General features: G+C 52.7%; 2 protein-coding genes across 3 annotated transcripts in view; one reads left to right on the top strand and one right to left on the bottom strand.

Moving 5' to 3' along the window:
* Window positions 1-26,848, top strand: part of ARHGEF7 (Rho guanine nucleotide exchange factor 7) — a 496,685-nt gene that overhangs the window by 132,642 nt on the left and 337,195 nt on the right. The gene's annotated exons all lie outside the window — the stretch shown is intronic.
* CUL4A (cullin 4A) lies at window positions 362-26,820 on the bottom strand. Of its 2 annotated transcripts, XM_049778114.1 has the most exons (20): window positions 26,658-26,820; window positions 26,434-26,549; window positions 18,817-18,920; window positions 16,918-16,987; window positions 16,077-16,150; window positions 14,701-14,863; window positions 14,513-14,602; window positions 14,084-14,166; window positions 13,198-13,265; window positions 10,591-10,709; window positions 9,477-9,669; window positions 7,641-7,745; window positions 7,440-7,550; window positions 7,284-7,369; window positions 6,771-6,878; window positions 5,129-5,242; window positions 4,126-4,231; window positions 3,862-4,034; window positions 2,269-2,421; window positions 362-1,278 (listed from the first exon to the last, which is right to left on the bottom strand). In XM_049778114.1, exons 1-20 carry the CDS (start codon window positions 26,800-26,802, stop codon window positions 1,183-1,185), a joined length of 2,277 nt encoding a protein of 758 aa, XP_049634071.1. In that variant the 5' UTR covers window positions 26,803-26,820; the 3' UTR covers window positions 362-1,182. The 2 variants fall into 2 exon arrangements, with proteins under 2 accessions (XP_049634071.1, XP_049634072.1); XM_049778115.1 differs by lacking the exons at window positions 18,817-18,920; window positions 26,434-26,549; window positions 26,658-26,820 and adding an exon at window positions 18,756-18,773 and having other exon boundaries at window positions 16,918-16,985.

Here is a 26,848-nt window from a genome sequence, read left to right as displayed (position 1 = left end):
AGAAATCTACTTGGTCTCTTGTGGACCCTATATTATAGAACTCAGAGCCAAATCTCCAAGTATAGAAATAACAAGGATATGTAGAGTGAGGACCTTCTTGGGGAACCCGGAAGAGGTTATATTCTAAATACATGTTTTAAAAGGGGGAGAATCTTTTAGTAATTTAGCATCAAGTCAAATGATAGAAACTTGGGTCTGTTCCTGAGAATACTGTTGATACAAATACTACGATCACATCCCTTTGGTAGTTTTACTCCTATGAAACATGCTCCATCCATCCTGTCTCCAGAGGGCTTGGCTGGAGAAGCACCAATGGCCATTAGAGCTCACCTCACCTGCACAGACACAACAGGAAACCAGGTGCCAACAAACTGTTTAATCTTTCCACAAAGCAAGTGCCACACCCTGGTGTCCCCTGCTGTGTAGACCCAAGCCCACCCACACCATTACCAAAAAGGACCAGCAGCTGGTGCCATGTGGATTGGGGCTGCATAGCTCTGGCAAGGCAGGGCACAAACATCGGCCCCCAGAGTCTTCATGAGACACTCAGCTGTCATGGGTCCTGGCCCCTGCCCAGCCCACCAGGTTCCAGGCCACTTGGCACAGTTTTACGAGGACCCTCAATTGTAAAAAAGCAGTCATTCGAGTGGAAAATGTTTGAAAATAAAGGAAACCAACAGATGCCAATAGTCAGGCTGCATAATCGACGAGCCAGTCAGAAACACTGACCATTTCTTCCTAATGTTCTTGTCTGACATCGAAGTTTCCATCAGCTAAGACCACCGATTTGTATCGGGAACACCTAAAACATCTTTGTAGCCAAAGAATGCAGCATGTAGGGTCTTTTAATTGTGCATTCATGATCACACACACAAACCAAACCACAGTTTTTTGCCCCGGAACAAGACCTTATAAAGGAACCTCTTTTAGCAAATACCCTTTTGTCCAATCTCAAAGTCACTCCACAGAGAGCAACAGAAACAATGTGAACGCTCAAAAGAACAAGAGGAAGTGAAAGAAGAGGTGGACACCACCTGCGAATTCGGAGCCTTGTTGGGGTGAGAACCAGCTCCTCTCCTCTAAGACATGCACCCCACTGGCTCAAGCCTTGAGTCCACGAGCAGCGCCCTGGGCTGCTTGGAAGGTACATTCTCGTGTCGCACAGAGGAGCCTGCTGCAGCATCAGGCCACGTAGTGGTACTGGTTTGGGCTGTCCTTGTCCCTCTCCATGTAATCTCTGTCTATGAGAGACTCGATCCTCTTCTTTAGATCTCCAGGCTGCACAGGGAGAAACCACCCAGTCACAGGCAAGGAGACAACATGTACGTCATACACATAAGCTAACATGACAGGACCCACAGGAATCAGCCTTAAGGCTCCGCATCAACTTCCTGGGGCCCTGTGGCTGGGTAGGAAGCTGGCCTCTGTCCACAGGGAAACCTCATCTCAGGGATTGTCTGTCCTTGAGCACTGATTCCTCCCACTGCCCTCACTCCTTATGCCGTATGAGCAGTATGCAATGGACTCAGGACAAGTGACTCAAGCATTCATGCCTCTGGAGTCACATGAGGGGTAGGCCTGTGTGACACAGGCAAGCCAGTGTCTGCTGGGACAGAGTCCACTAAGAGCATGCAGCAGTCACCACTCTTCAGCATGGCCTGCCCATATACATGTACAGGATTGTGGGGAGCAGGGATCTGGGACTGAGGTACCTTGCACTACTCGTGGATGGGACAAAGATGGGACTCTATCCACCAAGAAAGCACACACACAAAGCTTTGTGTAGATTTGCTTATCTCATTTGGGGGCCACACCACAGTGCACAGCAACACAGGTACTGTCAAGGACCATGTGGTATCGACGATGGGTGTCCCAGGCTCTTGCATGTGGTATAAGCTCAGCCCTCTAAGCTAGCTGTGCAGCCTCATGGGAGAGGTTTATTTTGTCTTGGAGCCCTGAATGTGCTCAGGCAGCAGCTGGGTCTAGAAGCTGAACACACAATGCCGGCATTGGGTCCACTGGGCTGGTTCTCTTGGGTGGGCAGGCTCTGGGCTATGGAACTCTGAGCACCCTCAAAGCAGCACACCCCCACCCCTGGGCTCCTCCTGCACATGAACTACGTCACTCTCTGCAACAGAGTGCAGGACAGAGTCTCACGGCTCATTTATATCCCGCTGCAGGGCAGACACAGCAGGGATGCTTCATGTGGGTCAGTGGGCAGAGAACAGATGGGCAAGAGCAGCATGGTCAGCCTTCACTGTGGTTTACCTTCACTGGGAACTTCAGCTGGTTGTACAACTCAGAAACTAGAAGATTGTGGCTGAGAGTCTTTCTCATCTTCATGGTTCTGACGATGGCAGCGTCGATCTGGTACTGCCGGTCCTGGAATACCCTCTCTGTAGTACTGACCTGCTCTTCAACCTGTGCCGGAAGGAACAGGACATAGCTCAACACTCGGATGGACTGAGTCCTGTACTTGCTTACAACTGCTGACGTACAGAAAGGTCAAACTTCAGGACAAATCTGTCTACTGTGCATTACACTGACTTTAGTGAAACCTTTCTCAAGACCAGTGTAACTTTAGTACCAAAATATAAATAAATAAATAAATAAATAACCCAACCCAACCATCTATGCGTCCAACAGCAGGACACCAAGAAAAACATCAGCACTTCAGAGCTCACTCCAGAACTCTGTCTCTGCTCTACATCAGGGCTGCAAGTCTGCCACCTATAATAGCCACCCCGAGACAGCAAAGCAAGACAACATCGAGGATCTGATCTCCCTTGCAAATATGCTCTAGCATATGAATACAGCCAGAGAAAGAGCTGCTTCAACAGCAGAGAACAAACATGGGAGACAGCACCTGGGAGCTAGAAACCCAGAAAGTCAGCATGGATGCCTGCGTGGACAGTACATGAGCCACTTAACTCTCTGCAGAGGCTTCAGGACTGTAACACTGGAGAGGGCCTGGGAGAACCACCCCTCTGGACCCTCAGTCCTCCAGCCACACTTGTGCTGACAACAGGAGATGCAAAAGCCAAACTCTGGGACTCTCCAGACTATCTACGCCACGGTCCCTGCATCCATAGCATGTCTATTGCCTGCAGTGACTAGGCACACATCCGTGAAGAGCCCTGGGGCCTGCCTGTATGCTGCTGCTGCTGGGTCATTCCACAGGAACTCCTAGCATAGGGGGCGACTGCACACATGGCAGGCCTGAATACACTGTCTCAGGACAGCCCCTTTCTGACCTACAGCTCCCCCTGCACTTCACCATGTCACACAGGGGCGTATTTGTATATGTGCCATGGTCAATCTAAGTCTGTAATGTGCATGAGCCGGAAGATCCTCTACTGTGTCACGGTGGGTGTATGAGATAGTATCAATGCTCACACCATACCATGATCTGTATGTGTCGTGGCCCCTTGCACCATCCCACACAGTGTATGTCTATCTTATGGGCGTGTGTCTGTGACTCCCCGCTCCAGGCCATGTTGTATGTCTGTGCTCCAACCACCATGCCACAGCAGGCGTGTATGTATATCCTGCACGCGTGTGCCTATGACCTGGCAGGCCGGAAGGGCCCACCCAGTGCTCAGGATGTCCCGCTCCAGAACTGCCTCACAGATACTGAGAACTTGGCTGCAGACCCAGCCCCACACCACACTGTTCAACTCTGGCTAGCCACCACCTTGGAGGATGTGCCCAGACATGAGGCTCAGTCACACTGGTAGTGCTTCTTTCTCATCTTCAGCCTAAGGCTGAGCTCAAGTCAAACAAGACCCCAATCACAGAGCAGAATCCAGGCGGCCCCCCACAGCAGACTCAGGCCTCTGGCTCTAGGCCCCGTGGACTTACAGTCTCCCTCATCTGGATTTGGTTGATCTTGATGCGGAAGAGCTTGTGCTTGAACTCGCCGTTGAAGAGGAACTTGTCTCCATCCTCTACCTCCTTCCCTTTGGGGTTCTTGACCAGCACTCGAGCTTTGCCGCAGGCCAGAGACTGCAGGGTTCTCCGCAGCTCAGCATCCTCTGAGTGGAGAAATGTGGGAAGAGTCAGGGAAGGAGGGGCCAGACATTCCAGAGCGCAGCAGCATGGCATGGGCCAAGCACGGTTTCCTACCTATCCCAGTGGCCACTTTGATCTCCTCAAAGCTGAACCCGTCCCCTTCGTTGAACATGAGAAGCACCAGCGTCTGGAATAAGGACACCTGGAACTCCTTCTTTCCCTGTAAGAGAGGGGCACCATGACTCAGACCACGTGACCAAGTCCAAGACAATTGTTATAGTTTTTAGGCCACTTGGTAATGCTCAGGGGTTACTCCTGGAACTCTGTTCAGAAATTATTCCTGGCAAGTTTGGGGATTCTATGGAATGCTGGGATTGAACTCGGGTTGGCTGTGTGCAAGACAGCCTCCCTGCTATGTTACCACTCTGGCTCCAGAACAATTCTTGCCAAGTCTCTGTAGGTCCTTTAGTACCGAGCAGTGCAGCAGCATTGAGTTCTCTGAGGAGTGCAGGAGCAGGCATAAGAGACAGGACAGAAACCTGGAGCATGTCTGGGCAATGGCACCACCACTGCAGATGGAGGCTCGACCTAAAGGGTCCAGGATGGGGACAAAGAACTACCTCCCCATCCCACTGAAGCCTGCTGGGAATTGGTTTCGAGCAGCGCAGACAGGTATACAGAGAAGGGCACTCTTTTTTTTTGTTTGTTTTTGGGCCACACCAGACAGTGCTTAGGGGTTAGTTCTGGTTCTGCACTCAAAAATCGCTTGTGACAGACTCGGGGGACCATATGGGATGCCAGAAATTCAACCCAGGTCCATCCTGGGTCGGTCATGTACAAGGCAAACGCCTTACTGCTGTGCTATGGCTTCGACCCCAGAAGGGCACTCTTTAATCATTCAGAGCGACAGCAGCAAGTGGGCCCCAGAGGGTGTGCCGGTGTAAACCCACACAAGGACCTTTGTGAGCTGATTGCACAGGCCGAAGCTTCCAGAGAAGAGTTGTGTTGGCAAGGGCACCTGGCTATGGTGATGGTTATTACTCTCTGTTCCCTGGCTGTTTCAGCTCAAGCAAGATGTCCAACAGCTCCATGAAATGACAGTCAACATGGCACTTACTTCCTTGAACTCGGCCTTTAGAACTGCGTGTCCCAACGTGGTTTGCCATTGGAGTTTCCGGCCACTGTGTTTTCCTAGGTAGAATGTCTTAAACACTTCCTGAAGTTTGACCATCTGTCAAGCACAGGAGGACATTTCACATTCAGTATCTTTCATCTCAAGGACATTGCCCCATTGCATCTTGAACTATTTCCCTGCTGAAGCTGACCAGCTTGCCACCAGTTTCTCTGGAATCTCACAAGTAACAGCACTGCACTCAAGGCTCCACAGCCAACGTCAGCCAGGACAGGGAGGTTAAAGTAGGGTGCTCCTGTGGCCCAGATTGGTCCTCTGTTCTTGGAGCCCATCCAGGAGGCTCTGGGAGTCCTGTCTGCACTTAGGAGTGCAGTCATCTTGCCTCCTCCTGTATGTTACACCCTCAGACCACCCCGACCGGTACATCAGACCACCCTCTATCCCTCAGCTCTCCTTCGATCCTCACACCACCACAGCACACCCTCATACCATTCTGACATCAGCTCTGAGCTGGCACAGCCGGCTCATATCCAGTGCCTGCCTTCCTGCCTAGTGGCCTCGAGCTCAGGGAAGAGAGCACAAGTCCTTCCTTGCTCACAGCCTGGCCCCTCCCTTCCCATGGTCCCAAAGCCATGTGACCGGCACCAGTTCAGGTTCTAGACTTACACATGTCCCTCAGGGCCGCTTTCAGGACCCTCCCTGATGCTCAGTGCTCTCTGCTGGGTGTGTACTACCATGCCTCTGGCTTAGGACCACAGCCTAACCTTAGCCTGGCCATTCCTGATGCTTCAGATTTGGCTCAGCCCCTTTTTCTTTCTTGTTTTTGGGCCACCACTGGCCATGCACAGGGATTCCTCCTGGCTCTGTGCTGAGTAATTATTCCTGGCAGACTCAGAGGACACTATAGGATGCTGGGGCTTGAACTGGGTTGTCTGCGTGCAAGACAAATTCCGTCCCCGCTGTGCTATAACTGGCCCCTTGGCTTAGCCTTATCCCAGTCAGGTTCCAAGTAAGAGACTTCAGCCATCATGCCATAGGCAAGCTCCCTTCACAGATACTCTGCCTCTTGTCAGCACCAAGGGTGGGGGATCTGTAGGCAGGGGAAAGAAGAGGGAAGGAGGAGAGGAGGGAAGGGACAGGAAGGAAAAGGAGATGAGAGGAAGGGGCCTCCAGAGAATGGCTTGAGTTTCAGAGGCTGGAAGCTGTCTGAGGTGTCAGGGTGGAGGACACTTGAGGGCCCTGCTTTGCGCCTGCACAGCCCAGAGGAGGGGAAGCTTGGTGGGGAGGCCCAAGGACAGCAGAGATGAGCTCTCCCCTACTGCCTAGTGTCCAAGACAGACGGGCCTGTGCTGACCTACTCAGGACATGCAGAGGCCGACAGAAGGGGAGCAGGAGTGTTGAGAGGCTCTGAGACACAGGGAGGTAGGCAGAACAGGGTCTGAAGGGGAAAGTGAGAGAAGAGGAGACTCTCCTCAGGCACCGATAGGGAGGGGTCAGTAGCCAGGCAGGGGAGCGCAGCCTGTACCCTAACAGGGCTTGGTCCCACAGACAGCACCCAGTGGGGCAGCCAGATGTGTCCGTGTGCCCGAACTCCAGGTTGTGCCATGACGCAATAGTTTAGGCTCACCTCGGGGGGCAGGTGCACCTCCATGGGCGTGTAGGTGGGCCAGTAGCCCATGGTGAGGATGTTCACTGTCAGGTCAATGGGACTCGGTGTGCTCTGATTCTGCATGTACTGAAACGGAAGAGCAAGGGCCTCAGAATACTGTCCAGCACAAAGAATGATCTAGAACACGTCAGGGGGGCCATCTATACAGACACTTATCCTGGTCATACTGGTCTCAGGATCGAAGACACATCCCAGAGCCACATGCTGTGTCCATACTGATCTGAAACACTTCAGTTGTTTGAATGTACAAAATACTAATATTTAAGGTAAGGATTTTGCACAATTTGATGCAACTTATTTTCTTGGCTTTCAGGCCACATTCAGTAGTGTACAGGGCTCACTCCTGGTTCAGAGCTTAGAACCCTTATTCAGTACCAGAGATAAAAGTAGGGTCTGGATCATGTTAAGTGCCCTGCACACTAACCTGTGGCTCTGGCCCCATGGATACTCGAAAGAAAGTAGCCAACCCACCTGCTTGAAGTGCACCATGATGTCTTTGGAGAGCTCCATGTCCTTGAACATGCCTTCCAGCTTGCTGGTGAAGGCGGCACCGCACTCTGGAACAAGCAGTGCGGGTAAGAAGGGCCTCTAGGCCCGCGTCCCCATCCCAGCCCCTGGCCTGCTTACCATGCTTGAGCTTGGACAACATAGACTTCTCAGCATCAACAGAGGCGCTTTTCCCCACGAGGAGCCTTTTGGCCAAATCCTTTTTATAGAACGCTTCAAAGACATCTTTGCCTATGGAAATGGAGCAAATCAGCCTGCGCAGGCCCCAGAAGGGGAGTGTGTGGCCAACAGCAAGGCAGAAATGTGGGTGAATGAACACACCGTGAATGAACCTGAAGATGATCATGATCTTGTCCAGGATCCGCTCCAGCTCCTCGTCTGTGGCTTCCTTGTTGCCTGCCCTGAGCTTGGAGTCCACGTGTTTGGCTGTAGGAATGAGGGTGTGTCACTGGGCAGTGAAGGGCTTGTCTGCATCACTTTTGCTCCAGTAGATAAACAAGGCATCTCTGTGTGTCTCATACAGATAGCAGCAATGACTAGGCTCAACACCTGTCATGCCCAAATGCCCACATTATGGGGCAAATGGCCCAACAGCCCCCATACTATGTCCTGGTGCCCTTGAACCCAGCAGTGACTTTTGCTCTTGGGAAGGTCAGCCAAGCCCTCCACAGGGACCTCCTGTCGTGGAACAAGCGCAGTTCTGTAGATTCCCTGCTGCCCAGAGCAGCCCTTGAGTACTGTGCAGGGTCTGGCCTAGCTCCAGAGAACAGGCTCAGAAGCAACAATGACCCGACTGCCACCACCCTGCCTTTCCAACCACAGTGTGTGTCCAACCCGCTGTATCACTCTGGACACGTCGCTGCAGGTCACTTCTGTTACCTTCTGTTGCAGGTGATACTTTGGGGGTGGGGCTGCCACTTGTGCCTGCTGCAGAAACACTGAAAAGCCTTTGCTAACTGGTGAAGATCTGTGAAGCCTCAAACACATTTCCTACTACCATAAAATGGCTTTAGGAAGCCAATTTAAAACTTCCTTTTCTTGGAAGTAAAACAGGTTCTATTTGGAAATGCTGAGAAAGGAGAGGGAGAGAATAAACAGGAGCGAGTTATGTGCTCCAGAGAGAAAGGGCTTCATTCAAGGCAGTGAGAGCCCAGCACATGACCCAGCACAAAAGTCCACATCTCAGGAAAGGAGATGGGCAACATTCATGGGCCCAGGGAGTACATGTACCTTACAACTGTTTTTAAGAGGCCTGGGCAATGCTCAAGGGCTGGAGCACAGACTGCCGGCAGAGCCCCAGGTTGATCCCTGGCATAGTCCGGTGCCCGGAGCATCACCATGAAGAGCACCCCTTCCCCACTTAAACTGCACATTAAAACAAGGAAGACGTGCTGCCGGAGTATAGCACAGCAATAGGGTGTTTACCTTGCACGCAGCTGACCCAGGTTCAATCCCTAGCATTCTATAAGGTCCCCTGAGCCTGCCAGTAGCGAGTTCTGAGTGCAGAGCCAGGAGTAACCCCTGAGCACTGCTGAGTGTGGCCCCAAAACAAAACAACAACAAAAAAAAGACAAAGTAAAATCCTACTTGGGCTAGGGATGTGGCTCAGTGGCAAAGTACTGTCTGTAGGCATGAGGCTATTTGTGATCCCTGTCCCACCTCCACACACACAAAGAAAATAATAAAAAAAAAAAAGCTTTGTCTCAAGTTACAGCCTCTTTTGAAATCTCATCCACTTTTGTTCTAGTTTTTACTGATCACACGAGGTCAAGAATGTTATGAACACATCAGTAATTCTTCGCTACTGCTACCCTCATAGCACAAGGCAGTGTTCACACACCGAACCTTTTTTAGCCCAATTCCCAAGTAGAAACCCCTTGTTTAGACAGTTAGGGTTCATCTTGGCAAGACAGAGCTGGAGTGGCCAGTACAGACAGCACCTAGAGGCAGCCTTACTGCAGGCTAGGTGGGGGGCTCGGGGAGCACAGTTCTAAGGACAAGACTCTGCCAGGTATGTGATCTCCACCTGAACTCTCTGCAGTCTCACTTCCTTCCTGTGAAGCCAAGAGTCATTTCTTCACCAAACTACTGATCCAGAGTCCCTTCAAGAACACCAAGTCCACATCCACACACACCCATCCACCCACCCACACACACCAATGAGCTCTGCAGGCTTGTTGGGCCTCTTGTTGATGAAGGTCTCAAAGGACTCCTTCATAAGGTTGATGCACTTGTCGCTTCTCTGGAAGCACACGTCAATGACATGGTCCACCCTGTCCTTGAAGTCCAGCAGGTCCTGTACCATGTCCTTGTCCTTCTCAGGGTTGATGACAATCGTTGTTCCAAAAGTCTGCAAATGCAAGCACACATCTGTGCCTCTACCCACCAGTCTCCCGAGGGCAGCCACACAGTTTGAACCCAGTCCCAGGGGCCAGAGCGATAGCACAGCCGTAGGGTGTTTGCCTTGCTAGTAGCTGACCCAGGACGGATCTGGGCTTGATCCCCGGCATCCCATATGGTCTCCCAAGCCAGGAGCGATTTCTGAGCAGAGCCAGGAGTAACCCTTGAGCATCACCCGGACCGGGTGTGGCCCAAAAACAAATAACAGAAAGAAAAAAAAATTCAGTCCCAGGGTCCTCAGTCCTGAATCCTGTGTTCAGTCACACCCTCCATCTAAGCAATGACACTCAGTGCTTTGGGAGAACCTGCTGAGCACAAGATTCAGTCCACTGCCTATGAAGACTTCTCCTTAGCAGCCACTCAAACAGTCAGATTCCTTCACTACATACCTGGCCTGATCAACTTTCCCTCCTCATTCCCCAGCCAGGCCTCTCCGAGGGCACCCGTAAGGCAATGCTGGGGGCCTAAGAACTTGACTACTTGGGCACACACACTCTATGCTGTGGTCTGAGGGGGGAGAGGCCAGGAGGCCCACCTCGGTGGTATTAGGGGCCTCGGGAAGACCTGAGCCAGGAACCTTCAAAGAGATGAGTTGCCAGGGGCTGCCAGTGCACTGAAACCCAGCACAGACCCAAGTCTCGCAGTTCTTATTCAGCATAGGCACAACTTTTTTGAAAATGACAGCTGCAGAAGCAACAGGTGCCAGCACTGCTCACAGGACTTGGACTCACACAGCATCAGTTCAAACAGGCACCAAGGCCCCCAGCACTGCTTACATGGCCTTAGCTTCAACCCCAACACCCAGGGCTCCAGAAGAAAGCAGCCCTGCTGTGCACCGGCCCAGAGGGAACCCGGCTGCCCCACAGCACACCTTGATGTACTCGCTCCAGTGCTGCAGCAGGACGTGTTGACCACCCTTGACACGGCTGAAGAGTTGGTACATCTGGGTAAGGTCTGGCACTCTGTTCTCATCCAGCAGGTGGTCCAGCCCTGAGAGCACATGGCGATGTTAGCTCCAGCTGTACAGCCTGCCTACCCATCTACCACCTGCCGCCAGCGCTGCCTCCACCACTTCCTTCCTGTCGAACAGGTTGGTCAGTCCAGAAGTGCACTTAGCAAGGGAAGGAGTTGATGGAATGCAGCCTACCTCACTGGTTACTAAACACTTCTCTTATCTTAGTCCCCCAATATAACCCCCAACTTCCTGTTTATCCCACCTGGACGGTTGTTGGGAATAAATAGGGATGGGAGGAGAGAGAGAGCAGATGCAGCTAGGGTGGATGGAGAACAGCAGAAGGAGGCTGCTTTAAAAAGCTTAAAGAAAAAGCTTAGCATAGAAGCAATGTGGAGAAATGCACATGGCAGTTAGGGCCATGTAATAAAACTGGCTGTCTCCTGAAACTCTGCTGTAAATCTCTCCGCTGTTACCTGCAACCTTCAGACTGGTCAGCAGAAGGGGCCACAGGCACAGGGCCAAGCCAAGGGAGGCCTCATCCCCACCTTAAGACTTTATATTTTATATTTAATCAACACCCCAGTGGGCTAAAACTCCATGAGATGCAACCTCAAGTCACCATGATGTGGCTCATCACCTGGAAAGCATGGCTGCCAGAGGGTCACCAATAGCCCCCAAAGTTTAAGGAAAGCAACATATCAGAAGGCTCACTAAGGCCAAACACCCCCCACCCCCAGAGTGCAATGACTGACCAGACCTCAAAGAAGAGACACTACCCTGGTAGTGAGGGTGGTATTTCTCATGCTTAGTTGCATACATTTATTTGGCCTAATATGAATCTCCCTTCTGCTGTACTAAGTATGTATATATTTGAGCATTTACCTCCAGATGAAAGACTTAGTACAGGCAAATGTAGCCTTGATTAAATTTCTCTTTTCCTGGGAAGATCAGCACCAAGAGAAATATAACAGTAACACTGTAATCCTTGTAGTCTTTTAAAATGTCCTGTAACTTTAGGCAGATTGCTTTTTCATATGAAAGGAATGTTTGTTTTGGGATATCTCTAAGGGACTACCAGTGACTTGCTAATATTTTACCTCGAATATAATATCCAAGGTTTGGCCTGGAAGTAGCAATGGCTTGTTTTTGTTTTTGTTTTTTTTTTGGTTTTTGGGCCATACCCGGCGGTGCTCAGGGGTTACTCCTGGTTGTCTGCTCAGAAATAGCTCCTGGCAGGCACGGGGGACTATATGGGACACCGGGATTCAAACCAACCACCTTTGGTCTTGGATCGGCTGCTTGCAAGGCAAACACTGCTGTGCTATCTCTCTGGGCCCAGCAATGGCTTGTTAACAAAGCTTTATTATTTCTCTAATAGCCTTTTTAGGGTCACACTGGGCATTGCTGGGGAATTTGCTCTTGGGGAATCATGGGGGCCCATGAGGTGCAGGGATCCAACCTGGGGCTTCAATGGACACTCCAGCCCCTCGAGCATCTCCCTGGTCCCAATGATGATGCTTCGCCGGCTCCAAGTTGAAGTGCTGCCACAGAAGCTGGTGAAGCCATAGAGATGCAGCTTACCTTTCATTTTTTTTTTTTTTTTTTTTTTTTTTTTTTGGTTTTTAGACCCCACCTGACAATGCTGAGGGCTTATTCCTGGCTCTGTGCTCGAGATCACTCCTGGCAGGGCTTGAAGGACCATATGAAGTGCCAGGGATCGAACCCATGTTGACTGCAAGACTAGTGCGCTACCCACATTAAAATACATTAAATTCATTAAAATACACATTGGAGAAGAAACCAGAATGTTAGCATAGGCTGGACTTGCACGTGGCCAACCTGGTTTAATCCTTGGTACCCCTTATGGTCCGCCCCCGCCAGACCTGCCAGGAGTGATCCCTGAGCACAGAGCCAGGACTAACACCACCTGAGCACCAATGGGTGTAGGCCTAAAGAAAAAGAAAAAGAAAAAAAGACATGGAAGCCAACTTATACAAACTATTTCTGCAGGGTCCAGGGCCCAGCCTCAGGCTACTGTCCCATGACCACTTCCTGCTGGGAAAAGGGGAAGACCCCAGAGGTGCAGTCGGACAGACCATTGCAAGAGCACAGGCCAGACCTGAGCTGTCTCCCTCTGCGACTGTTTCCTCTGGCACTGACAAAGAGCCCTTTGAAGGGCAAATAGCAGCCGAAGCAGAACCTCATGGCACAAACTGGCTTCACTGGAACAAATACAGGGTGTGCCACTGTGGCAGGCAGGGTCTAGCAAGCATCACATCACGAGAACCTGGAGAATGTGGGAGCAAGACATGGCCGCTGGCCTGGGACCCGAGATGTAGCTCAGCAGGACCAGGGGGGAACCGAGATGTAGCTCAGCAGGACCAGGGGTGCTGGAGGGGGCTCCAATGGGCACTGAGTCAAACTTGCACAGAGGCAAAGAGGCAGATATGTTGGTTGGTTCCAGTTGGCTCCAATGGTGCTCTTGGTCCAGTAAGGACTGTCTTTGGGCTGCAGGATCCTTACCTTTCTGCAGAATTGCTGTCAAGTGTTCTCCCAAGAGCTGTTTCTCCACACAGGCGATCAGCGGTTTCCTAAAAAGCAGTAGATCAGAGGCAGACTTCACACCTACACACACACTCCAGCTTGTGTGCTGGGAAGCAGGGCCCATGCTGCACCCCTCTGCAGAGGAGGGTCCCATTCAATGACTACATGGGCAGCATCTCTCCCTCACCAGGGCTGATGTTCCTCATATACATATGTGCAGCAACCTGAGATGCCTGCCCGGTCCTCACTGCCTGGGCACTTGTGGCCACTGCCAGGGACATCTGATAATGCAACGAGGCTTCAGTGTGGCTTGTTATAGCCCCAAGAGTGCTCTGTATCCTAGAGACAACCCGTATAACTTAAGAGTCAACCCTTGGTTGTTCTGTGTTTTGGGCCACACCTGGTGGTGCCTAAGAGAGCATATGGGATGCTGGGGATTAAACTTTAGTGGGCCACATGCAAGGTAGACAGACCCTTGTCCAATGTAAAGTCTCTCTGGCCCCACATTCAGCCCTCTGAAAACTAGCCTGCTTCCTCAGTGATGCCCCAAACAAAGGCCTCACTGCCTAGGGAGGGGACACTGCACACAGCAGCCAGTGCCACAAGCCTGGCATGGCCTTTGCCCACAGCTGCTCCATACCACCCTGCAGATCAAGCTCCCAGAAGGCAGGGGTGAGGGGAAGGGAAGAAATACGGGACAGTGGCCCTTCCGTGCCGCCCCACTTTGGGGTTCCCTCTACCCAGTCCTGTACACATCAGAGCCGTGACACATCAGAGCCGTGACGCAGAGCACAGTGGAGCAGACCATGGTCCCTGCATCCACACACCTGGTCACAATGTGCAGGTGTGGACACGGGTGACTTACTGAGTGCTATGGTCCAAATAAGTGATCACCCGGTCTCCTTCTTCCTCCAAACGCTTACTGACATGGTTAAGGTATTCTGGAACCTTGCAAACAGAACATTGAGACAGGTCAGTAACAAAATGAAGGTTGCCTGAGATTTTGACTGCAACAAACCCCTCTGTACAACCTGAAGGGAGAGAGACAGGATAAAGGTGAATATGAATGAGTGGCGGGTGGGCTGGAATTGTCCAACACTAGGGCCATATTGCCCTGCCCGGCTCACAAGAGCCTGTGGGTGAGGCAGGGCTGCTCCACGAGCAGCAGCCCCTAGCTGGAGCAGGCTGAGTATGGCAATCCTTTACCACTGGGGTTGGAAAACTCCATCAATACACGGGCTGCTCTTTCCCCTTGCACTTCACACAGCAGACGGATCAGAACACCCCATCTCACCTCTCTTTCCTGCATTAATCTCTGGCCTTCTGCAGCATATAAGCAATTGGTTTCTTCCAAGAATTTCATCTCAAAGGAATCTTTATACACCTGGAAGACAACGGGGTTACCAACAGCTCCCCGGAGAACCCCCAGAAGACAAGTGACATCGAGGGAGCTGCCCGGCACTGCCTACGCCAGGCACTCACCTGCAAGTCTGACAGCATGCTCAGCAAGCTACGCAGCAGGCTGCGGTCCACTGCCTCCCCAGCCCGCTCACGCTCGATAAGCAGCAGGATGCCATCGACGGTTTTGCTCTGCACCAGCTTGTCGCTGATAATGTGGGTCCTGAAGAGCTCCAACCCCATGTCCCTGCAGGAAGAACGAGACAAAACTGTTTCTGAGTGCCCCCTCCAGCTGTCCTTCTGTGTGACGGGCACACCAAGGGCTGTCTCCTGGGGCCCAGCCGCCTTTTGTCTTCCCCTCCCGGTCATAGGAGCGCCATCTCTTGCAGTGCCATTCCTGTCTGCTGTGCTGCATAGCACAATCACCCTTCCAAGTCTGGGGACTTTAGACTAGGCTCTCTGAACACTCAGATCCTCGCTTGCCCTCTCCACTGCAGTGGGGACTTGGAAGTGAGCTCAGAAACCACTGCTGTCTCAAAGAACAGGCACTGCATGGACAGTCACTGTCAAAGCAGAGTTGACAGCATCCTGGATGCCAAACTTAAGAGAAAAGAGGCTAGGGACCCCTGAATGCGCATGGGAGTGACAGTGAGGGTGAAGAGTGGGGCAGTGAAGAGTTAGGAGTGTGAGCAGGTATGACTGGGTGGCTCAGGGTTAGTGGGTGTGAGGAGAATGTGCTGAGTAGGTAAGTGGATGCACATGGGTGGATCAGTGATGAGTGGTAAAGCAGAAGTGAGTACAGTGGGGTGTGAATGGTGAGCAGGTGAGAGTGGACGGGGTGTTTGTGAGTGGGAGGGTGTGGGTGTGAGTTAAGGGAGTGTGAGAGTGAGCAGGAAGGGGGTGGAAGAGCCTCCTCAGCAGCAGGGAGAGCAGGACCCGAGAGTAGGTGAGGACTGTGGCTGTTCAAGCCAGGCAGGGGAGGGAGAGAGAGGAGAGAGGAAGAAATGAAGGGAGGAAGAGAGGGGGAGAACGAGAGGGAGAGGGAGAGAATAACTTCTTGCAGACACATTAAGAGGGGATGTGTGTGTGTGTGTGTGTGTGTGTGTGTGTGTGTGTGTGTGTCGGGAGGCCAATGGCTAACCAAGCACAGCAGACACATTAAGGGGTGCATGTATGTGTGTATATGTCTTTACAAAATGGTGAGTGAAAAGCAAAATTAGTGTGTGTGTGTGTGTGTGTGTGTGTGTGTGTGTGTGTGTGTGTGTGTGTGTGTCTGTCTGTCTGTCTGTCTTTCAACGGGGCAATCACTGAGAGACATAAACTTTACAAAATAGTGAGCGAGGAGCAAGCAGAACCGGCACCTGCTGGGAATTGCCCTCCAGGATGACCCACTGCAGAGGTTGTGAGGTGAGGGGGACCGGGCCCTGAGCAGGGCAGTGGGTGGCTGCCCACCCACTTACCAGATGGAAGGGAGCATGGAGTTCTGCAGCACGTATGTGCGGTCCAGAAAGAGGAAGATGCTTCTGATCATGATCTGCAGAGGAATTTTGCTTCCTTAGTGGAATATTCGCGACCGAGTCTCCTGCACTACGTGGGAGACGTGGTCCCACAACCAGCAGGACCGTATCTTGAGGATGTGGGCCACAAAGACTACCCTGTCAAGCGTCTCCTGTGATCAAACAATCCCCAATACTGGGTTTTCCTCCTGATCAGAAATGGACCACACGGGAATACAGATTTGCTGGCAGGGAATTCTTGTGATTCTGGCCACAGCAGTGAGGGGCAGCTGCAGACTTTTGAGGAAACTCCTCACAGGTGTCCAGCTTCTCTGATTATGCAAGAGGCCAGATCAGTTCTCCTCTGTTCGTGAAGGGAACAAAGGGATCCGGCCACTCTTGAAAGCCAAATATTTCCTTTGTGCTCCCTCAGGCCAACCAACCAGCCCAGGAAAACTCGCATCCAGTTGCAGTTCTGGCTTGATCCTCCTGAGCAAAATGGAATGGAAAACAAAAAAACAAAAAAACAAAAACAAAAAATCCCCAAAAACAAAAGCACTTCAGGGCCTGAGCAATAATACTGACAACGGGGAGAGCACTTGCCTTGCTCAATCCCCAGTATCCCATATAGCTCCTCAGAACTGCCAGGAGTTCCCCAAGAGCCCCATGAGCAAGGGAGGAGGAAAGCTCGTGGCCATCATGTCTAGACCCCTTGCATCTGGGAGTGAGAAGCTGTGCAGGCTGGTCCCTGGCTTGCCTGGGAAGAGAAATGCTCCCCTCATTGCAACCTGAGCCGGCCGCTCACCATCTGTCTGCAGTGGTCCTGCCAACATGTGTCGATCCTCTTCAGGAACAAGACGCTATCGAGAGCATCTGTGCAGGCTTGCTAAGGAAATCACATGCTTGCCACACCACGCTGCACCGCGCCGAACCACCAGCTCCGTCCAGTGCTGATCCTAGCCCCATACATGCACTGTATTCAAAGAACACTGCAGTGGCCTGAGCCAAGGCCGGTCACTAGAACCCCACAGAGCAGGGCTCTAGCTGCTCCCATTCAGTGTCACTCATGTACCAGGCAGGAGTCTGGACCAGGCTCAGTGCTATCTACAAAGTGCTCACAACACTATTTCTAAAAATATGTCCATGTGTGGACATACATACATACATACATACATACATATATATGTCTTCATGTGTGGACCCGGCAATACCATCCGGGTTTTTCAGCAGGAGCCACAGGCCCAAGCCTCAGAGGCTGCTCCGTGTGACAGCCACATGCTCACCCATGTCTTCTCCTCCTCCCCTACGTGGGACACGGGTCCAAGCAGCCTCACCAGGCCATCCTCAGGCAGAAAAGCACCAGATGGCTGTGAGCACTGTTGTCCCTGTGGGGCCTCAGCAGAGGGTGAGTGGCGAGGGCAAGGCCCCTAACCTGAGCCCTTCCAGGGGCTGTGCCAGGAGAGCAGAAGCGGGTGGGGCAGGCACAGTCGGTAACCAGGAGCGACACCCACAGGCTGAGCCCTGGATGCTTGCCTGGCTCAGCTGCATCCCAATGCAGGCTGTCAGGGAACAACCACAGTGGCAAGGACGGGGGCTCAGCTGTGCTGCTTTCTCTGACGGACAGGCCAGTGATGACCCAGGAAAGCATCTCTCAGAAGAGCTCGAACCATCCAGACCTTTCCTGTGAGGGTGGGAGGGCGCAGAGGCTCTGCCGAGCTCTGCCACCCTTCCCACAGCACAGAGATGCAGATGTGTGGACACACCCAGCCGCACCCCGCTTGCTATCTGGGGCAGAAGGCAAGTAGCCACCCCTTTTTGGGCCATACCCTGGCCAGGAGTGCTGGGAACTGTAGGGGACCCCAGCACTGCTCTAAGCCACAGGATGCCTGTGGGTCAGGCCCTTCCCAGTGTGGGACTTGGAAGTGGGTGTCTGATCGGAGGTACCTGACAGGAAGAGCCCCAGCCAGCCACAACCCTGCCTGCAGACAGCAGTGCCCGACAACCTAAATCACCAAACCCAGGATTCTCCTGGCTGCCATCCTTTCCTCACCAATGCCCAGAAAGCGCCCCATACACCAGTCAGAGTGGCCATGCTGATCTTCAGGGCAAAGGCCCAGGCCCTCTGCTAGGAACCGAGGACATGCACGTCCCAAAATTAGCCAGCAGGGCCATAGGCAGAATGCCCATGTGAAGGGCAGGGTACATACAAGGTGATGCCTGTCCTTGTCCCCTCCCATCACCACACAGTGCTGCTGAACACCAGGCCGAGAACACTGACTCCACGGGGCTGTCGTCTCAATCCCAAGGGCCTAGAGGCCCCAAGCCTGGCCTCACCACACCTGGGCCAGTCGGTGCATGAAGGTCATCACTAAAGTGACCTCTAATAACCAAACTGACAACGTTCTGGCATGATTCAGAACTCTGGCTGGGGCTGGGCCCGCACTTAGCATAATAGGAGCCTCTCAACTCAGTCCGGAGGACCATAAGGTGCCAGGATCCAGCCCAGGGCTGCAACGTAGTACCTCCAATAGAGTGGACCCGGTTGGCATCAACAGACTGGCAAGGTAAGTGCTAACAATTCTGCTGAGTCTGCAGGTCAGTCAAGGGGCCGAACAGCTGCAGTTCAATGAATGGCAAGGATACACGGAAGATCCTTCTGTATCTACCAAGGCCGTTTCAAAGACTAGGCATGAGGAAAGGATATTCTCTGAACTGCAGCGTCTGCGCCTGCACGTGTTCCTCACACACCTGCCGGAGCTGCTTGTAGAGAGTCGGCGAGACTTTGTGTGAACAGAGGTTTTCAACAGCCTGGAACAAGGGAACAGAGAGTGAGCAGCAGAGTAGGCCTCGCTTCCTGAGGAACCCAGGCACCTGCACACTAGTGGGACATGGGCAGGCAGCCCCACCCCCTCGCATGGCCACAATCCTGGCTAGCAGGCAACAACCAGTACCGGTGCCAGGGGTCCCTAGGTGCTCCCCAGAGCAGTTCCAACTTCACCCAATGCCCACTTCAAGACATTCTTTTTTTTTTTTGGTTTTTGGGCCACACCCGTTTGACGCTCAGGGGTTACTCCTGGCTATGTGCTCAGAAATGGCCCCTGGCTTGGGGGGACCATATGGGACGCCGGGGGATCGAACCGTGGTCCGTTCCTTGGCTAGCGCTTGTAAAGCAGACACCTTACCTCTAGCGCCACCTTCCCGGCCCACTTCAAGACATTCTAACTTGTCAGCCTGGACTGGGGCCACCTGGACCCTGAGGAGCAAGAGCTGAGTGGGAAGTGACTGGGGAGGGGACACCAGAGCCTCTGCCTTTACCCTCTGCAAGGCTCGGAGCCCAGCAATGAAGGTGGGTCAGTGAAGGGCACAAGCAGGCTCCGGGCACCAAGTCTCCATATGTGACGAGTGTCACCCACACAAGGCTTGTTTTTTTTTTATGGGGGGATTGGTCACACCTGGAGGTGCTCAGGGGGTTACTCCTGGCTGTGCTCAGAACTCACTCCTGGCAGGTTCAGGGAACCATATGGGATGCAGGGGATCGAACCAAGTCAGTCCCAGGTCGGCTATGTATAAGGCAAACACCCTATTGTTGTGTTATCGCTCAGGACTCTCCCCACCCGAGGCTTATTTTCTTTCTTTTTTTTTTTTTAATTTTTTTTGTGTGTGTGTGTGTGTGGTTTTTGGGTCACACCCGGCAGTGCTCAGGGGTTATTCCTGGCTCCAGGCTCAGAAATTGCTCCTGGCAGGCACGGGGGACCATATGGGGCACCGGGATTTGAACCGATGACCTCCTGCATGAAAGGCAAATGCCTTACCTCCACGCTATCTCTCCGGCCCCCCGAGGCTTATTTTCAATGAATAAGTGAATGAAGTGGCAAGTGTTTGGCAAAATTCTTTCCCCTAAAATATTTTTATCCAAGCCTAACAAAAATAAAGGTGGGTTATTTTGTTTTCATTTTTGGCAGAAGCCAATCCTAGCGATGCTCAGGAATCACGCTGAAGGTGCTCAGGGGACCACGTTGGGGTACAGGATCAAGCAGTGGATCAGTCACATGCAAGGGAAATGCCCTACCCGATGAACTATCTCTCCATCCCTAGTAAAGTTTAAGTGTACTACCAGTTTTTTTTGTTTTTTGTTTTGTTTTTGTCGTTTTTGGGTCACACCCAGCAGTGCTCAGGGGTTATTCCTGGCTCCAGGCTCAGAAATTGCTCCTGGCAGGCACGGGGGACCATATGGGACGCTGGGATTCGAAACGATGACCTCCTGCATGAAAGGCAAACGCCTTACCTCCATGCTATCTCTCCGGCCCCTATACTACCAGTTCTAACAAAATTTCTCCAGCAACCTGGTCAATCTAAACATGACACACTTAAGACAAAAGACGTTTTCCAATTGCCTAATTAGAACTATAAGAAACACAAATGCACATAATGGAAACACTTTAGAATGTGACTTCAATCCAAATGTATTATTTCTCTAGGAAAAAAGCTAAGTTCAGTTTTTATGAAGCTATTCAAGTACTAGAGTGCTTACTTTTATCTGTTTTTTTTTGTTTGTTTTGGGCCACACCCATTTGATGCTCAGGGGTTACTCCTGGCTAAGCGCTCAGAAATTGCCCCTGGCTTGGGGGGGCCATATGGGATGCGGGGTCCTTCCTTGGCTAGCGCTTGCAAGGCAGACAGACACCTTACCTCTAGTGCCACCTCGCCAGCCCCAGCTTACTTTTATCTGTAATACCAACTTTTACTACGACTACTGTTACAATGACATAAACCTAATACAAAAACAGCCATTATGGCACCAAACACAAATCATGTGACCCTTTACAAAGGGCAGAGAGAACATGGACAAAGCAAGCCAAGACTCCAAATCCTAGCGCTGGGTCCCTGCAGGAAGCCAGTCTTAGATCTTCATGCACTCCAGACAGCACCTGGTGGCCTTGTCTGCCAACCCCCTCCTTCCTATTTTCATTCCCTCTTGGTGGCCACGCCTTGAGAAGGCAGCCAGCTCCTGGCCACTTTCCAGCAGGACGAAAGTGCCAGGAGCAAGTGTGACCGAGTCCTGCTCCAGGCTGCTGTGAGTACAGCATCTTCGAGACAGAGTGTTGTGTGTGTGTGGATGAGCTGTCCCGGCATGGCGGCTCCTGAGGTGCTGTCACACAGACCTGTCCAGTGGGGTGCAGGGCCTGCACCATTCCTGCTGAGTCACTATAGGCATCCTCATGTTACAGACACCTGTGACTTCCCACGACAGGCATCTGTTCTCTGTCCCCGTGCCACCTCTTTCCACTGTACCAAGGTGCAGCTGCTGAGGTGATAGGGCCTTCAAGGGGGCAATGATGGGAAAATGCAGTAGCCTGAGCTGGGCCCAGCAAGGAGCAAGAGCGACCCATGGCACTGCCTCAGGCAGGCCTCCAGGAGAGGAAGGTGGCTGGAAGCTGAGCAACCCAGCCCCACCTCTGCCCGCCTGCCTTCTGTGTGCCCAGGAAGGCTGAACACCCTGAGGGCATGCAGGGCTGCTCCAGATGCTGTGGGGGCGGGAAGCCACTACAGGAAAGTCAAGCTTCCAAGGCCCAAAGTACCGTCCACCTGAAAAATGCGTCTGTAGCAATCCTGGACACCTGTTTCACCGAGGAGTCTTTGTTTCTTTGGTTTGGGGCCCATACGTGGTAGTGCTCAGACTTACTCCTGGCGCTGCACTCAGGGTGTTCTTGGTAGGGCTCAGGGGAACCCCTGGGGCAGGCCATCACAAGACAAGTGTTACTACTGTGGCCCCACATAAAAGGTCTTTACAGACGTGAAGATCAGAAAGAATCTATCAGAATGAAAGTCATGCAGGCAAGGGCAGAGCGAGAAGGTGTACAGAGGCTTCCCCCTGGATCTCAGGATCCAGAGATATACCTGCCCCCTCCCATTTCTGCCCAGACCTGTGGGACACCCATTTGCTCACCTCTAAGGGATCAACACCACGTCTTCCCACGAGGAAGAAGCCAACCTGTCCACTTCCGCCCAATGAAGGGACTGAGAGAAAGCAAGGCTCCATTAGACAGTGCAAAGGGCCCCAGGACCACTCACGGGCTATCTGCAGTAGACTGATATACCCCTCTACGGGACATCCCAGTTCCAAGCCTAGCACTGAACAGCCCGAGTGATGAAAGCCAGGGAGTGACCAAATCCCTTCTGACCAGCCACCTTGAACATTCTTTCTCGTCTCTCTCCTCCCTCATTGATAAAATGACAACTCAAACATGCAGCTTTCTCCAATCAGCCCACAAAGACCTACCCGTTGACCCCCATGACAGTGTATTCCCTCCCCTGTGAATGTTTAGTAGGCTGCTATGACACCTGAAACATCATTCTGCTTCCCTTGTAAACATCTCATGGTCATCAGAAACTACACAACTCTGTTGGGATTCTTCAAGCTAAACTAAGTTAAACTCCAGCTCCTTTGGGGGTGGGCGTGCCAAACAGTGTTGGGGGCACACTTAGTACTCCTCGACTAATCAGGCCAGTTTCAGGTGCAGGCCTGGCCCTAAAGCCAGGCTTCAGGCCCTGACCTCTAAGATCTTTCTCTGGCCCTTGAACTCAAATCTTTGACCAACAGAAAAGACCAAGCTCTTGTCTAGCATTATGAAGGGGAAATGTGAGGGGAAGGGAGGAAGGAGGGAGGAAATTCGAAGAGGAAACTTCCTGGCCACCACACTATGAACTCCTCTCCTACCAAACAGAGGACCTAGAGCAGCACAGAAGAGCTGCCCTGGAAACAACCTGAAATGAGAAGGTGGAGGGCCGGAGCGATAGAATGGAGGTAAAGCTTTTGCCTTGCATGCAGAAGGACGGTGGTTCAAATCCCGGCACCCCATATGGTCCCCTGAGCCTGCCAGGAGTGATTTCTGAGTGTAGAGCTAGGAGTAACCCCTGAGCGTTGCTGGGTGTGACCCAAAAACCAAAAACCACAAAAAAAAAAAAAAAAAAAAAGAAAAGAAAAAGAAAAAGAGAAGGTGGGATGGGTGCATGCAGAAAAGGCTGACTGGCTCAGCCCTGATGCCCCCTGCAGAGATAAGCTTCCCTGGGACTACGCCATGTCAGACTCACCACTACCTGATTGGATAAATGTCAAGAAGGGAGGCTGATGCCGGACAATCCTTTCCCACTGTCCCCAGTGATGGATAGATGGACAGGCCCGTTCTTCCCATCACAGTTTTCCTCAGATCCCCACAAAAAGGCCATCCTGAGATGTCCTCTAGCAATAGGCAACTTTGGAGTGTCTGTTACCCTCATTCCACAGGGTCTTGAAGAGCCTGTGAAGTAGTCTGAGGACTGCATTCTCAAGCCCCTGTAGGGAGCCAGCAGACCAGCTGGCTGAGAACCACTTGCCAGGTTCGCTGTACCTCATGAATTTACCCTGAGCTGCACTCTCTCCCCCAAAGCCAGACATCCCACCAAGACCAAGGAGAGGATATGCCACAGCTGTACCTCCAGAAATGAACGAGTGCCCTTGAGCAGATGCCAGCTCACAAAGTCACAGGCAGGCACAGCAGTGTGGGTCCTGAGTCTTTCTGGAGTCCCACTGAGCACCGGGGCCAAGAATCACCCCCAAAGCACCATGCCAACTCCAGGCATCAAAGGGTTCAGGTGAGCAGGCAGTGGCCAGTGTGGACAGCAGAGCCCCACCTAGGAGTCGAGACCTCACCCCATCCAGACTCCACCAGTCCTATTCAGGCCCAGGCCTGACAGGTGGTAGAGATTAGCAGCCACAGCCACACCAGGGAAGACAAGGCCCAGCAAGAGCTGCCCCACCTCACAGTGTGGTGGCTCAGCTGATAGGGAAAGGAGGAGAGCTGAGGACACAGAGGGAAGCCTGGGGGGATGGTGGTGGCACAAAGGCAGTTCCCGGGATCCCCACAAACACCCAGAGCAGGGACAGGGCTGAAAAGACTGTGGAGGGAAACCAGACAGACTTGGCTCCTGTATAAGGCGCTGATATGATAGAATGATGACACACCAGTCAGTGTCTTTGGAATAGCAAGATTAGGGCCCAGGAGGTCACACTGCAACAAGGAGCCCTCAAACCAATGTGATCCACAAAGAGCTCCCAATCATGGGGCCAGAGTCACAGCAACAGTCACAGCAGGGCAAGAGTCATCACAACTGTGGAGACCAGCTACAAAATGAGGCAAACGCAGTCCTCGATGCAGAGAGAGGCTCAGTGGGCCTGGGCCCAGACATCCTCTCAATGGCTCTTCCCTGGTAGACTCTGAATTCAAGAGGAAGACAAAGGTCCCAAGACAGATAGTTTCCTGAAGAAATGGAAAAGGACAGCGCTACCTGTTTCTGAGATGGCTTTTGGGCCCCATCCAACAATGTTCAGGACTTCCTCCTGGGAGAGCAATGTACCGTGATTCCAGCACCTACTGCCTTTAGGAGAAGGGAGCTCACCAGTGGTGATCAAGAATCATTCCTGGGGGTGTTCAGGGGACATGTGGGGTGCCAGAAATCAAATCTGGGGCAGCCACATGCAAGACAAGCACTTTACCCACTCTACTTTCTAAGGCCAGCACTTTACTCACTAGACCATTGATCCAGCCCTCTTTCCAGCGACATTGCCAACAATGGTGGCCCCAAGGAAGAACATGAGACATTGGCACCTCCAGCACTCACTACAGGTACTGTCCCAGGAAGAACGAGGACCATGTCCACATGGATACACTTTGCCATGATCCTAGTAGCTTCTTGCTCATGATGGACAGAGTAGAGTGCCCATGGTGCAGGGCCAGAAAAGGGCCCTCACTAGCATTCTTGGGGAGGGGACTGAGCACCTTTGGACAGTTTCTTAGGATGAAAACTGAGTGCCCAGACTCTCCTGGATAGAAACCGAGGACCAGGGTGCAGTGACCAGGTAGGGCCCCCCGTTGGGATTCCACACATTCTCCTGTAAGGTGGCACCACCAGTCCTTAGTACACAGCCCTCAGTGGTTGGGGCAGAGGGGGTCAGGTAGTGGAGGAAGCGTAAACGAAATCTAGAGCACTTTTGCATAGCTACACGCAAACATCTGTTAATGCGGCAGGTAATGAAGTATGTGTTATATGTGATAGAGTGGAAGGAAAAGCCCCAATCAATAAAGCTGGAGAACATAAGCTTACGAGACCCAGAGCAGAGAGAATATTGCATCCCAGGGTCTTAACATTTCTTGGGGTTGTAGAATTGTTTCTTTTTCTTTGGGGGAGAGGAACTTCCCAGTGTTGTTAGTCCGAGTTAACCCCCTGGCTGCTGGTGGCAGGTTTTTATTTTCTTGGTAGTTTTTTGCAGCTTCTATAGGTTCCATATCGCAAATACTTGTGTGGATAGAACTTTTAAAAAGCGGCCAACCCGGGCCCGGAGAGATAGCACAGCGGCGTTTGCCTTGCAAGCAGCCGATCCAGGACCAAAGGTGGTTGGTTCGAATCCCGGTGTCCCATATGGTCCCCCGTGCCTGCCAGGATCTATTTCTGAGCAGACAGCCAGGAGTAACCCCTGAGCATCGCCGGGTGTGACCCAAAAACCAAAAACCAAAAAAAAAAAAAAGCAGCCAACCCGGGTTCAATCCCCAACATCCCATTCGGTCCCCCTCAAGGCTGCCAGAAGTAAAATCTGAGCGCAAGTCAGGACAGGAGTAACCCCAGGTGTGGGGTGTGGGCCAAAAAACGAAAAAGAAAACAACAATGTTGATGTCTTATGGGATGTAGAAGCTGTCCCTATCAGGAAAATCTGTCTCCTTGTACGGGAGAAGTTGAAGTTTGTTTTTCTTTTGGTTTTTGGGCCACACCCGGCGGTGCTCAGGGGTTACTCCAGGCTGTCTGCTCAGAAATAGCTCCTGGCAGGCACGGGGGACCATAAGGGACACCGGGATTCGAACCAACCACCTTAGGTCCTGGATCGGCTGCTTGCAAGGCAAACACCGCTGTGCTATCTCTCTGGGCCCAAAGTTGAAGTTTCTTTATATCTGTTTGTTTTGGTTCTTGGGCCACACAGAGTGGCGCTCGGGGGTTACACCAGGGACATATGGGATGCCAGAACCGAAGAACCCGGGTCTGTTCTGGGTCTGGGGCGCGCAAGTGCAAGGCAAAACGCCCTACTGCTGTGCTGGAAGTTTCTTACTTGAGTGAAACGCTGCGCCGCACCAGGGCGATTCCCTCCTCTGGCTGCCAATCGGGGAAAGGTTTATGTCCACTTAGCTGTCGGGCAACGGGGTGCAGACCCCACAAGCTCCAGACACAGGCCCTCAGGCGGGGCCTGCGCCCAGGTGTGTGTCTGTGCTTCGGGAAGGCGGGTGCGCCCCCTCACCTGGTAGAGCTCCTCCAGGTTGTAGGCGATGGACGTGCTGCTCTGGATGGCGCGCACGGCCTGGTGGAGCTGGCGCCAGGTGTCCTGCGTGTAGTTGTCCGGCAGCCGGGGCCTGTCTGCGGGCGGGCGGAGCCGAGGGGCGGAGGGTCAGCGGGGCCGAGGCCGAGGCCGAGGAGGGGAGCCAGGGCCGGGCGGGCCCCGCCGGCCGCCCCCCCGCGACCCACCTCGGAAGTTCTTGATGACGAGCTTCTTGGAGCCGCCGGGCGCCGACGACACGGCGGCCGCCGCGAGCGCCGCGGGCCTGGACAGGCCGTTGGTGTGTCCGACGAGCGCCGAGAAGCTGCCCTTCCGGGGGCCCTCCTCGGCCATGGCGCGTCCGCTCCGGGCGCTCCGCCGCCAACCGCCGCCGCCCCGC

The sequence above is a fragment of the Suncus etruscus genome, chromosome 8 (assembly GCF_024139225.1).
Source record: "Suncus etruscus isolate mSunEtr1 chromosome 8, mSunEtr1.pri.cur, whole genome shotgun sequence".
Lineage (NCBI taxonomy): Eukaryota > Metazoa > Chordata > Mammalia > Eulipotyphla > Soricidae > Suncus > Suncus etruscus.
The sequence above is the reverse complement of the archived record's forward strand: the minus strand, read 5'-3'. Positions and strand labels throughout refer to the sequence as shown.